Raw genomic sequence first — 14,342 nt, 5'->3', positions numbered from 1 at the left:
TTAAACACACTTAATATCAGCTTAATGATGGTTGTTTGTGGTGTATAATCGTTGCTTAATTATTGCATGACATCAAGTTTAAGATACAAAATCTTATGAATGCAAGCCTCAAGATCTTACAGCGAACCTGACGTAATACCTGAAAATGTTTGTCTGCACAACTGAAATGTGTCCTCTGAGAAATTCAAACCACTTTATGAATATGTTATTGCCAAGTTTTAACAGAGGCTTGACTATACATAGATGTAGATTTTTTTTTCTCTTTTTACTCTTTTTGCAAGGTGTGAAAGATCTTCAATTTTTGGTTTCTGTTAAGTTGACCATCCTTTACATACTGTAATTGGCATCAAACCTACTGAAAAACATTTAGTCTCACTTTTCATGTGCTTTGCAGTCTACATTGTGGGGAAAAAAACCCAACATGATAATATGTTAGTATTCAAACAACTTGTTCTGTCTGAATATGTTCTATGTTCTCTCACTGTATTCGAAGTATCAGATTGATCACACATGACCATCTAAAATATGTGGATATGCATTGCAATAGACTGTGAATCCCTTAAAATATTATGTTGTTTATTCTTTATTCCCAAAAGACTGCAGCATTGGAAAATGTGATTCCAGAATATTGAAAGAAAGACCACTTAGCACTGCAGCAAAACATTACATTTGCCTTTTCTTTAGACAGGAAAAAACACTACATATTATTGATGTCTGCACATAGGTCAGTCAAATATTTTCCTGCAGTCTCTTAAATTACATTGGTACAGTCTTGGGTGTGTGTTAAAATGAAAATATAAGGAGGTAATTTAATCAAAATTAAAATAAAATAATAATCAGGATTTTATACCAGCTTGCTATACAATTAAGTTTAAAACTATAATGATTTCACCCCATAAAGCTAGGGATTTCTGAGGGTTACACAGCATGTATGTTCTTTAATACTCCATTACAGCATTTCAGCTTGATTACAGAGTAATAACCAGGCCCAACTTAGATTGGACAAAAACATTTATTAACAATAGATAACACAACAATCAACCTTAACAGGCCAAAGAGAGAGAATCTTTGCAAACAAAACGGTTCCTAACCAAGACTATCTCACTGTCTAGGCAGATGCTAATAAAAGAGTGTGATACAAAATCTATATTATAACAATGTATCATTAAAAATAGAGGAGGCATTTTAATATGAGGATTCCACAATAAAAAAATTCTCTCAAGGCTCAGTCCAATATTACGTCTGCACTCAGATTACCTAGACAGAGTCGGATTTCAAGACCGATTCGAAAGAGGCACTTGTCATTTGTGACGATGATTCTCCTTCTTTTTCCTGTTCTTGCTTCCCTTGTCTGTATACCTGTTTCTGTATTTATGCTGTAGTCCATTCTTGTGGAGACTGGCTTAATGAATTCACTGGGACTGCTCGGTAACTTGAATATTTATGTTTAATTATTAGGACTCCTTTGATCATCTGTATCTTTTTGCCCTGTTTATTTGTCTGAAGGCCCAATTGACAGCTGTTGAAATATAGGAAACCAATATCCATTGTCCCAAACTTTAAAAATTAAAACAATTAAAATGGAAAGTGGAAACATGCTAATCTTAGCTGAAACTCAGTTACCCCCTACCCAACCACAACAATATTCTATCATCTTTCTTGACTGTGCAGTGATTTACTTTATTACAGTGGTTCTTAACATTTACTGCAGCCTGTAACCCTTTGGTTCTCAAAATATGTTTACACCCCTTATCAGAAATTGTAGAAGTAATTTGTGTTTTGACGATATACCTCCTAGAAACATCTGGCATTTCACACACCCCCAGAAAGGGCATCCCACACACCCAGGGTGTGTGAACACCTCAGGCAGAGAACCACTGCTCTATTACATTTTCTTTTCTATCCAAAAAGGTTGACATTGTGCACATTGTACATTAGAAATGGAACACATTGTCAAATATTGATTTGAGGATTTGAGAATAAGAACTGAAGTAGTCAGATGTTTATCAAACAAAATGTAAATGATTTGTGATGGTACAAGCAGAGGTGATGTATTGAGCACTTCTGCTTTTTAAGATACTTGTGTTATAGTGTTTTCCCATGATCAGTTCAGTTTCTCCATGTGATTCTGTGAGAACGTTAAAGAAAGTTTCTCTTAGCAGTCTGTAATATGAAAAGTTTTAGTGGACTACCTGTCATTCAAGTTTATTTCTGCTGACATTTAACCAATTGGCCTGAAGCAGAAGGAAAAACACTGTCTTACTGTGAGATTTTCTGATGCATTGTCATTCCTACCTGTGCCAGTTCATTATCAATTGATCATCTATTAAGAACTATTTTCTCAGAAACAAGGGAGCAAATTCTTAATTAGCAAGTTGAGGACGCTGTATAAAGTTCTGTGTCTTGGAGGTGTTAAAGCAATGCTATTGATTGTATTTTAGCACTGGCGCTTAAGGGCCTAGTAGGAATGACAGACACACAAGTATTAAATATGTAAACAGGACATCAGTTCACTCTCACACAGATCATAACACATATGATAGATTTTGTCATTTAATTTTTATATGGTGAACAATTCTATTCCCTGTTTGCAGTAATTGATGTGAATTTGAAGGATATTTATTTTTGTGTGTGGATCGTGTTAGTTTAGAAAACAAACTATGTGGAAAAACATTTGAACTGTTCCTTAGAAATATTGAATCAGAAACTTAGAAACTATTCTAAACTTATTAGAAACTTATTACTATTCATATACTGCACTAAAATACAATATTTAAGTACTGCAGTAGTAGAGAGCATTGTGACCAGCAGGTGGAAGTATTGTTTTCCTATTCATGGTAGTATGTAATGTATAATGTACAGTAGTCAGCAGTTTTCATGTTTTTAAAGGTTTATTCTGAAATATTAGTATCTCTTCCCTTTTGCCTGTTAATGTTACAGCTTGTCATGGCAAATATCAAGAGGTACAAAAGCAACTAATTCCACCATATCCATTGGGCTTTCTGTAATAGCACTCTGTAAAAATCTAATAATGAACCTGAACATCTTACAGTGTATTGCCTTTTAAAATTATATTATTAAAAACTGCTGAATTTTTGGTTTATCTGTGTAGATCACAGAATCTACTGTGACACATAGTTACATAGTTATGTAACATTGTTACAGTAGACTGTTATTACCCATGATAACACTCTATAATGACCTTTGTTACAAGTTGTAACTTCTTAGTAAATTTAACAGCGTCCTTAAATTTTTTATGTTCACCATTACATCGGTGGAGAAATATGTTTGGTTTAACCTTTTATAATAAAATGTTACAGTGCTATAAACTGAGATTGCATGGCTCCAGTTGGCCTGTATCACATTTTTTTTGCCAGTAGTCCATCAGGAAATTTGTGTTTGTGAACTACAGTATATCACTAATAAATTTATATCAGCAGGAAAAATAGAATAGCCCCATCATAAGAATTAAGGTAACAGCAATAAAGGATGGCTCTAAATTAGTTTAGTCTTTATTTTTACTTTTTTGCATCTATATATTCCTCTAACAGGCAGGTTACATAATAAATGCCATAGGTCTTTGCTCAGGGCTTTTATGTGCAGATGGGCCTTGAAATGTCTTAGCAATATTTTGCTTCCTAGAACCAATTTGAAGTTGAAGGTCTCCCCCACATAAAACGTATATCTTATATTACTTCCCTTTGGCACTGAATTCAGCTTTTCATTTTCCTTGAGTGAGGCCTGCAGTTTCCCTTGCAATTAATAATATACAGAATAACATTACTTAGGTAATGTATTTTATAACTGCTATGTAGCTGAAAGCCTTATAGACCTTTCAAAATTGCTTGATCGTATATGTGAAATAGAGGGCCTTTGATATGTAGCAACAGGTTATGCAATGGGAAATTGAATATTTGGTTTGTAAGTTCTGCTTAAAGTTCTTAATTAGTAGTTTTAAATTCTTTCTTGATAATTCTAAATGATGATTAAAGGTACTTATAGTCTTAAAGTGGTAACCTCCCAGATCATTATCTACAGCTTTAAACTTGCCTTATTTTAGTGTTTACAGCATCAAACTATAAAGCCAAGGGCAGGCAGGGCTTTGTAATAAACAAATTGTTTATTGAAACAACTTAGTAAAACTCTTTTATTAGCTTACACTTTAAGGTAGCAGGGTAAAACATTTTAAAGGTATAAATATGCATGCAGGGAACAGCCAAAAACCCATCAGATTGTATTTTTCTGAACTAATATTCATAAAAAAATAATGAAGTGTTATTAGATAATAAAGTGTAATTAAAGAAATGGAACAAGTTTCTAGAGTTGTTAAAGCAAAAAAAATGTATGATATTACTACAGTGTGCATACCCTTAGTTTATTAACATTTACTACAACTACAGTATTAGGCTTATTAAATCTCTATTCAAATCCAGGCCAGTACAAATTTACTGAGTGCTCCTTCAATTTAACTTACTGTAATGTAAAATTCTTTTCACCTAGCACTCTTTGAGAACTGTCCTTAGCTTCACATTTTGGGTAACAACAACTGCATTATGCTGTTTATCTAAAGGTGTCTCCAAATGGATCAGACTTCAGATTTATTCTTTTAGAAATTAGAACCAAGAAACAAGTGCTAACCAGTTAGGTGACATGCACCTTTGGACCAAATAGACCAAAATGTTTATGAGGGTTAGTGGATGCTACGATAAATGCCTTATTTTGTTTGAAGGACAAGTTAATAACTTCCCTGCTTCGTACAGTCACTAGGATGATGTATGGGTGGGGATATACGGTGCCTTCTGTTATGTGAAAGGCAGTGCATCAAGCCCTGACAGTGACAGCTAGGTTACAGATAGAATCGGATTAAAGCCACCATCAGGACAAGTCCTAATTGGCGCAAGGGACCTGGTTATCAGTTTTAGCACAGTGTGCTTCAAATTCTGATTGCAAAAGAACAAAAAAACCAAACAAAATGCATAGCATACACATAACAGGAAAGATCTTATTTCGAAGTCGGGTGAGCTTATGTTTGTTTCCAGTCAAAACATGTACATGCAGATACTGTACTGTGAAATGCTTTTAGAATAATTATTGGGTACTACATGAATACACTGTGTAAATTCTTCAGAAAAGACTTCCAAAGCAATTGGGAACAGTAAACAGTGGTTAAAAGTGCTATAGCATTCAAATAGTCCACAAGTAGTAATTCACTTTCTTGACTCCTATTTGTATGCTGAGAATTTAAACTGAATTGAAATGTTGTTGGGTGACACAGTGGCGCAGTGTTTAGCATTTCTGCTTCGCAGCACTGGGTCCCTGGGTACAATTCCGGACCTGGTAGGTTAATTTGGATTCTGGGAAAACTGGTCCTGTTGTGAGTATGTGCGTGTCATTGTCTGCATGTACTCTGAAGTATCCAGCCTTGCGCTGTTGCTTGTAGGGATAGGCCTCAGCTCCCCAGTGACCCTGAATTGGATAGGGTGTTTAGAAAATAGATGGATGAAATGTTTTTGTTGTTACATAGGGAGCAAACATTTGAAACACATTGATGTGTTTGACCTACTACTTGATGGGCATAAAGAACATACAGTAGTAGAAGAAAATAATAAAAGAGTTGAAACACATCCATAAGTACCCAGCTCATCTCATTATTCTTTGGTTGTGCCTGAACAAGGTTCTGGAGACTTTAATCAGTGTACTTTATTCTCAGTTACTGTTAAAACACCTTATAACTAGCTTTCTGGGCAAATGCCTTATTATTGTATTACTTTTTCCAAATGAATTTTATCATAAAAATTGAAAACAAAACTTCTATTAAAAATATTGGTACAGACAATAGTGTTTCCATAATAATTTGCTAGGCTGTGTAGTATCATATTTTTATCATGCACTACAGTAATGAGCTGAAATCAGAATCAGCCCTAGTGTTGCTGTGACTTGTGACTTGGTCTTCCATGGAAGGTGTTAGTTTTAGGCAATACAGTAATAAAAAAATCTTAATGGACTCTATTAATTGATTACATTCTGTTATTGATATATCAATTTGATATTTTTTAGTTCAAATATTACAATACTGTATTGTATGCGTCATAAGAATACATCACTTTTTGTTTTGGAGATATTTCAGAGTAGTTGTAGGAAGAGGTGGGAGGTGTAACAGTTTCCTGTATTTACTTCTGTGACAGATGATCACTTTCTGAAAGAAGCAGGATTGTGTCATCACCTTATAATTGGGATCCCCCTCTGATTTTGTTGAGTCACCCTGTGAATGACAGGAACTTGGCAAAAAAGAGGAGTTTAGTTTTCTTTTTATAGTCAAGAACACAAAGAAACAACAAACTAAAAGAATATCTGAAAAACAATCAAGATGTTCAAGGACAGAGTGTGTTATATTTTGACAACACACTGATTCTGACAATAACAACTTCCTGTTATAGTGGTTTAAACAGTTCCTCCATAGTTGTATTGACTTTTTTCAAAGTCCTTTGAATTTCTCCTTGTGAAAAATTGTCATTACAACAATAAACAGGGAAGGAGCTTTTTCTCTGTACACATTGCTTTCTCATCTCCCCACGTAATTGTCCAACAGGCCCTTAACCTGTGGAACATCAGTTGCATTATTTGACAAACCAACCAAAATGTCCTTATTCTAGTTCTCGTTGTTTCTAGAGCCTTTTTAAAATTTTGGAAAGGTAAAGTGCAATGTACATTGTACAAATGGTTTTGCAGAAGTTAATTGGAACTAATAACTCATGGTTGTGAAATCCATGTACTGCAGTATAACCTTCATTAAGGCTTTTTTCTCCACTTCTCAGGACATTTGAAATTCATTCTGAGGTGTTTAAGAATACGTATTAAGTTAATGTTTTACAGAAGCAAGTAACTTGATGTTCTATGGCTCTTCTTAACCTGGTCATTAGCATAGTGTGGAACATAGTGTTACAGATCTGGCTGTGCCCAGTTGATCTATGGAATTTGAATTCGTAAACCCCACCATACAGGCTGTGTAAACAGTGTTCTGTGCCTCCCCCAGTCATCACTCAGGTGTTCTTCTAAGATCAAGGTTATTGCTTTTTCCTCCATGCTTTCTTTTCTTTCCTTGAATTCATGCAATGTTTGCTTAAGTGTTTAAGTTAAATTGACAACCTCTGTTTTTTTCAAGAGGGTTTGTAATTTATGATTTGTGAGCCCTGTTTGGTTTTAACCTTAGTTAGGACCAAAGCCAGTTTAAGGTGACTCTTAAATATTATTTTCATGGGGAAATTGTGACGCACGTAATGTTAGTTTGTAAGACACAAGTGTACTGCTTTAGTCAGTTACAGATTAAATAGTATCAAAATCATAATTGGTAGGTTCACAGTAAGCATACTCAAATTGTGTATTTCTCTAAAATTGAAAATTGTATTTGTATGATACTGTAAGTACATTAACTCCAGTGTATTGTGTTATCTCAAATCCTTATCTGTGCACATTTGACCTTCCATCCACAAGATGGCATACACAAATAAGCGGAATGGTAAATCCTTTTCTGTACAGTATTCCACAATGACACCCAGCAGGACTAGTGAAGGTTAAAGAGATTTTTCAACTAAACCCTTGGTATTAAAACAAGCATTTAGAATTTCAATTTATAAAATGTATTAAAAAGAAATTACCTACTCTTGTATGTTGAAAAGAATCTAATAAAGTAATAATCTTACTGATATTAAAGATTTTTGCTGTGATTTGAACTAAGTGCGTCTGTGCTCTTTCTATAAAAATGGCAATCTCTTAGCTTTAAAGGGACATGGGGAGTGAATGGTACTACAAAAAAAAGGATTAAAAAATGTATACCTTCTTAGTTCTTGGTATAAATACTGAGTAAGGAAAATGCATCAAATGGGGAAACAATGCAGCTTAATTAATTAGACTTTTCAGGATGTCTTTGAATGGAACCTGTGGTTCCCTGTTACACATGAATATACACTGTATTATGCACGTGTGTGTTTCAGTCATTAATGATTTGATTGTTTTCACTTCTTTTCAGAGTCAAGAAGAACGCTTTTCATTTCTTGCAGAATGGTATGATCCCAATGCTGCCCTCCTTCGACGTTATCAGCTTCTGTTTTACCCCAAAGATGGGTCAGTGGAAATGGTAAGATGGAAGCTTATCTGCTTAAAAAGTATATTTCTTTATAGATTCTGTTAATTATCATTAATCAAAACACATTATGTTATAGTTTGGAATATACTAGAAATGTTTGTGCACTTATATGTAAAACCTATAATGTAAGCATTCTTTTAGGTTTAATTCAAAGTACTGCTGAAACTGAGCCTGTACTTTTTAATTTTTTTAGATGATCAGTTAGTTCTGTCTCGGCACCATTTCTTTCCTAGTATGCAGACTGTAACTGTGATTCCGTGAAATTGTAGTCATGTTTTACAGAAGAGTAAATTGCAGTCTTTTGTGTGTCGTATTACTACAAATTATTTTTTATGTGAATAAAAACTGAAGTTTCTTGCACAGTCAGGAAGATATACTACTACATGATTGCGTATTTACAAGAAAAATGTGAATGCTTACACTCAATTTTGAATTTAACCCAACACCCACTCCCTTCCCGGCCACACTGATCCAGAAATAACGAAGGCAAACAAAAGTCTGTTTTTGCTGTCAGGTTGATGGCCCCACTTTGTATTTTGGAAAGGAAACTGCAGGGTTTCAGTGCTTCTGGGAAGTTAGTCAGATAGCTATATACATACTTAGTTTGTTCTGTTTAGTGAGATGGGATTATAGATGATAGATTGTAGTTTATTGATTATACAGGCACCTTTTCTGTTCTGAATAGGAAAATGGTACAGCTTGCCTTTGAACCTCAAAGACTCATGTTCAATTCCTGACTTTAGCTTTGGTTGTGGGAATCCCTGTGGTGCTCATTGCCATTTGTTAGGTAGCCTGCTTCAGCCTGTTTTAAAAGCTTCAGTACACAAACTTCAGTAAAGGATACATTGGCAACTCTTATCGTGTACTTGTACAATTTTTAAAGGTCCACAATATATGTTTCCTATTCTACAAATGAAAAATGTTTGGAATTCCAGGCTTTATACTGAAAATGATTCTGTTAATTAAAATTACAGTAGACTAGAACATAATGACATAATGTTGATAATGTGGTGCAAACAACAGCAAGGAATAAATGACTTTGAATATACAATGTCTATAGACGTCAATATGAAAACGTCTGGTTGTGTTAAAAAGTATTTAATCTGTATGGGCTGAGTTTCAGACCATCTCATATTGCTAAGCATACTCACTGTGTATTTTTAGTATGCACTTTACAAGCTTTAGACCTTTTTATTTTTGTTGATCCACTTAGTGAGAGGATTGTTACAAGCTTACTGGGCAAAAATGACAAATGAAACTGAATTTATTCAGTTTCAGGAATAAAGGAATAACTTCTGGTAATAATCTCAGAAGTGAACCCAGCATAATCTGTAATCTTATCATTTTCCCTCAGACATTCTCATTCTGAAAAATTATACCTATATATTTGTATATATGTGCAAACCTGAAGTTTTACACATTTCTGCATTTAAAATTCAACAGGTCGCTCTGTAGTTTCATTTTTCAATAGCAAAGCAGTTGACTGTGTAATTCAAATGATTAATTTTATTAAAATGATCCGAAGCAAATTAGAATATCCTTAAATGACCACTTAGGAAAAAGCTTTTAAATTCAAATACACATTTACAAGGAGCTCCATGACGTTGGTCCCCCCGCAAAGAATGAAATCCACCGCATTTGTTGTGATATGTTTGTGCTGTTGAAAGTAGCATCTGTAATTTTTTTCAATGCTGCTCAAACATCTATTGTATTGCATTTAATAAAGTCTTGACTTGACTGACGGTTATTCAGTGTGTATTACTTTAAACCAGCTTAAACAGCTCATCCCCTTCCATCCACACAACTGAGGATATTGCAAATAGGCTTTGTAAAAGGATTTTCTTCACTCCTCCTTTCTTTGTATCATGCTTACAGTAATAGCCTTGAATGAGGTGATTTCAATTTGTGTCTCAGTGAGACGGAACACGTGATGCATCCTTGTGTTAACACAGAAGCAGTGGGTGGAGGGCCTTTTCAGGTGATGGAGCACTTTAATGGATAAATTGTATAAGGTTTATAATTTCAGGGAAACATTCTTGTTATGTATGTATTCTTTACTTGAATAAGTAAGGGAAAATAGAGGGTAAAAATTATTTTAAATCATTTGGAAAGTTGTAATGTATTATGAAACCCCAGTCCCCAGTAATTTTACTTCTATTCTTTTAAATCACATACAGTATAGCATGAAGCATTTAGAGCTTTTTTCTGGGCGCTTGTTTGAAGCTCTGCTTTTCTGTAGTTAATTGATTTTTTTTAATTTTTAACATTTAGGCAGTCATGATTTTATACCATCTCCTTTTGTCACACCTGTGTATTGCTTAATCTTTTTTACATTCTTTATTCATAATATTCATAATAAAATAGAGCTTGTTTGTACTGTTAAAAGAGTTGTATTGTTTTTATATCACATTTTTTTTTTACCAGTTTTAATAATTGGTGTTCTTGGTGTGTATGCAATAAGTAATGTATAGGTAAAGCAATACTGTAGTGCATGTACAAAACAGTGATCTGTTGCCTTTGATATACGCGTTACTTTAAATTTGCATGTGCAGTATATATTTTGGTAAATCACTGTTGTAGATTTGTGACAACTTTATCTCATGTCAAAGCGTTTATACTCTTCCTGAAAGCACCCACCCAGCTGAACGAAATTATCAGTCCTGGCAGACTATACATGCTGGGACATTTGTTGTGAGCTGTTAATTATGTTGGATGGCGAATGGCTTAGTTTTTCGTATACAATCTGCCTTCTACTCTAAAGGCAAAGGTAAAAAATGGTTGGTTTCTATATAGCATTTTCTCACATGGTTTAATATATCCACTGTTTTTAACCTAATCTGTAATTTATTTAAAAAAAAAGAAATTAAAAGACATACAATAGAAATTCTTCAGGGATATGGAAGAGTTTTAAGAGATTCATATGTAACAGTATATTGGGGTATTAAGAAACAGAGACAGCAGGATTACCATTACCTGTTATTGTAACTAGTATCGTATTACGGTTATTTCTTTTCTGTTTTTGATACGTTACATAAAACCTATAGACTGGAGCCAGGTAGATATTCCTCTGAAAGCCTATGACGTTAATCTCTGATTTAGTCACACAACCCTGGTGATCCAGATGGCAGGCAGCACTGAGAGGCATTGTCTCAGGACAGAATTTACCTTGTACTGGCAATGAATGTAGTTATCTCAGTGTGCTGAAGGGGTTCACTATTTGATAAGAGCGGAACGAGTCATTTTTCGCTGACTAGTTTGATGCACTTTTTTGAGTAAAAATGAACCACTTTAAACATAAATCCTGCTATAATTCAGTACAGTGTAAGCAGTGCAAAATTGTATTTATTCCAAACAGTAAAAGCTGCTTCAAGTCTGCAACACCATGTTGTTAATTTGTTGTGTTTCAGGAATTTATACTAACTTAAATTTATTAATGTTCTTGTCTGAAATTTGTTAACATTCAGTTAGGTTATTCAAATGACTTTAGGAAGGCACATGTACTGTACGGAACTGCTAAATCTGTAGTGAATCTCACCACATATTTAACATAAAAGTATGTTTCATTGAATGTGTACTAAATGTGTATCATTGAAATCTGCCTCTCTCTTATTATGCAGTTTGATGTAAAAAATCAACGCACTTTTCTAAGAAGGACGAAGTATGATGAGCTGTGTCAAGAAGATCTCTTTGTGGGCAACCGTGTGATTGTATTTTCACGTCAGCTTGAGCTGATAGGGTATGGGGACCAGTACACAGCAGGAAAGATGGGCAGCAAAAAAGAAAGGTAAAGTGGAACCATTAAAAAAAACAAGTTTATTATATACTGTATCTTCATTCAGCACATGCTCACTTGATTCTGAGCCCACATTCACATTTACAGAACTCTCTGTGGATTCTGCCAGTCAGTGAACACCTTAAAGATGAAATGGCTACCCAAGAGGAAAAAAACTACAGCATTAGAGCTTGCATGACATTATTCAGTTAAACGTTTGCAAAATAGTATGCCAGGCTGACGTTTTGAAAGGTTTTTAACTTTGTCTCCATGCAGGATCTCGTATTGACTGATAGAGTAAGTATTATATTGATATTGAGTTTTTGATAGTGAATTTTTAATTTGCTTCACTTTTTTGCTGAAATTATTCAAGTTAGTTCAGAAATGCTTGTATTGTGTCCATTTCACATTGTTGCACACTGTACTATTTTATTAATATTAATGTATATTACATCTATTAGTTTGCATTATGTATACACAAACATAAGATAATATAGTCATTGTTAAATTAACCAATATTGTTCCCTACCTCTAGTATAGAAGTTGAAAGCAAATATTGGACATTAACATTGGGAAAAGAAGATGACAGCAATTATTGCAAAAAAAGCCTGGTACATCATTACTTAAAGGTCTTTATTTAGTCCTTCTTTAAAGGATAATGTACGGTTAGTATTTAGTCATACTCACTTTCAAAAGGTGTGTATGAACCATTCTCGATATTTCACTGGGTTCTTTTTTTTAAGCAGTATAGTTAATATAGGTAAATTTTAATAAAAATTAAAGCTAAATATATATGGTCATATATACCATTTCAGTAATGATAATGCACTGCATGAATGGTTATTGTCAGTGTTATATATAGTTGTCAACTACTGTCAGGGGATAATGAATTAAAAAATAATTTATATTCCATTTCTAAAATGGATAAAAATGCATTCTATGCTGCTGAAACTTTTCAATACTCAAAATGCTCTAGCTACCCAGAGGAAGTTAACACCTTCAATTTTTAAGCTCAAAGCTTTTTGGCTTTGTGATGCAATTAACATCCCTACATGTAAAATCCATGGTTTGTGTCCTTGTAAGGCTTCTGTACTTCACAGCCATCTTGGCTCAAGGCTCCTACAAAATCCAGCACAAGGTCAAGATAGTTGCTAATTACCAAACAAATCAATTAAAGGAAAAACAGGTTGCACTTAGTGTAGATAGGCTATAAATAAGCTTGGTGCTTTCCATTGTTTATATTGCATGCAGTATTAATATACAGTAACAATACACAAGTTGTTTTCTTGTGTTCATTTGTTTACTTTCATCTGTAAAACATGAACATCTAGCAATTTTGTCACATTTCAAGGCTGGTAACACAACTGCAATACATGAAGAATAGATCCATATTTTCTTCAGAAACTGCAAATAACATGTCAAACACCTCTTTTTTTCCCCGAAGGATAAAAATATCTCTCCCATTGCAGCCAAATTAATCAAGTGACATAAACCAATATTAAAGTTTTATGATTATATAATAGATAAATGGATAAAAAATTGATAATGGATTTTGTTTGTGTGCCAAAAACGTAAACGTTAAAATGACCAAGCTGACAAGCTCAATAAAGATGAAACTAAAGCAGTATTTAGAGAGACAGACAAGGTGAAACACTAATGTCTTTGAAAGTAAAATGGTGAGTAGCTGTAAAGACAATAAAATGGAATATATTAACCACAGCTATGAATTCTGCTTTTTTTTTATTGAGGTAACAGTTTTATCTTTAAATGATAGAGGAAAAACCGATGGTCATGTTTGTTGAGAACTGCAAAAGAAAAGTGATTATTCCTCTTCCATCTATGTGCATTTCTCAGGTTACAGTGAGGCCAGGCTAAGGCATTTCCTTTCACCTTTAATATATATTTCAATAAAGGAAATAAAAAATGTTTTTATATTGTTCTTTAAAATTAATGGTTAGTTAAAATACAGAGAGCTTTTGTAATATTCGGAATTTATGATGTAATCTTCAACTAAGCGATTTCTTAACCTCTTTCTTAATAAGATGCTTATTTCACTATGAAATGAATAAATATGGTAACAAAAGGCATCGATGTTGTGTACTGATATCTGTTTTTATCTTTGTGTAGACTCTCATTTTTCTCATTTTGTATTACCTGTTTGGACTTAAATTAAACCCTTTTGCTGTTGGCTAAATATTCATGGGTTTGTGACTGTCGTGACAGGCCTTGATGACTGGCAATTTATTTTTCTTCCTAGCTCCAAAGCAGAGCTGGTTCTGTGATGGTGCTGTGATGGTGATGACTCATACTCTGCAACTCTATGGGTTACGGTTATGCATACTAAACACTTATCAAAATCTCACATTCATCCCCATACTTCAGGGACTTCCCAAAAGTATATTAAACATATTTTACAACTAGGCTCTG

At 33.9% G+C, this 14,342-nt stretch overlaps 1 protein-coding gene across 1 annotated transcript in view; it reads left to right on the top strand.

Moving 5' to 3' along the window:
- Positions 1 to 14,342, top strand: part of nme7 (NME/NM23 family member 7) — an 82,438-nt gene that overhangs the window by 5,709 nt on the left and 62,387 nt on the right. The window contains exons 3-4 of the mRNA XM_088913083.1: positions 8,027 to 8,134; positions 11,761 to 11,927. Of these exons, the coding sequence (XP_088769209.1) occupies positions 8,027 to 8,134; positions 11,761 to 11,927 (275 nt within the window). The remainder of the gene's footprint in view (positions 1 to 8,026; positions 8,135 to 11,760; positions 11,928 to 14,342) is intronic.

The sequence above is a fragment of the Atractosteus spatula genome, chromosome 4, assembly GCF_055471065.1.
Source record: "Atractosteus spatula isolate fAtrSpa1 chromosome 4, fAtrSpa1.hap1, whole genome shotgun sequence".
Taxonomy (NCBI): domain Eukaryota; kingdom Metazoa; phylum Chordata; class Actinopteri; order Semionotiformes; family Lepisosteidae; genus Atractosteus; species Atractosteus spatula.
Note: the sequence above shows the minus strand (reverse complement) of the source record. Positions and strands in the feature narration are given on the sequence as shown.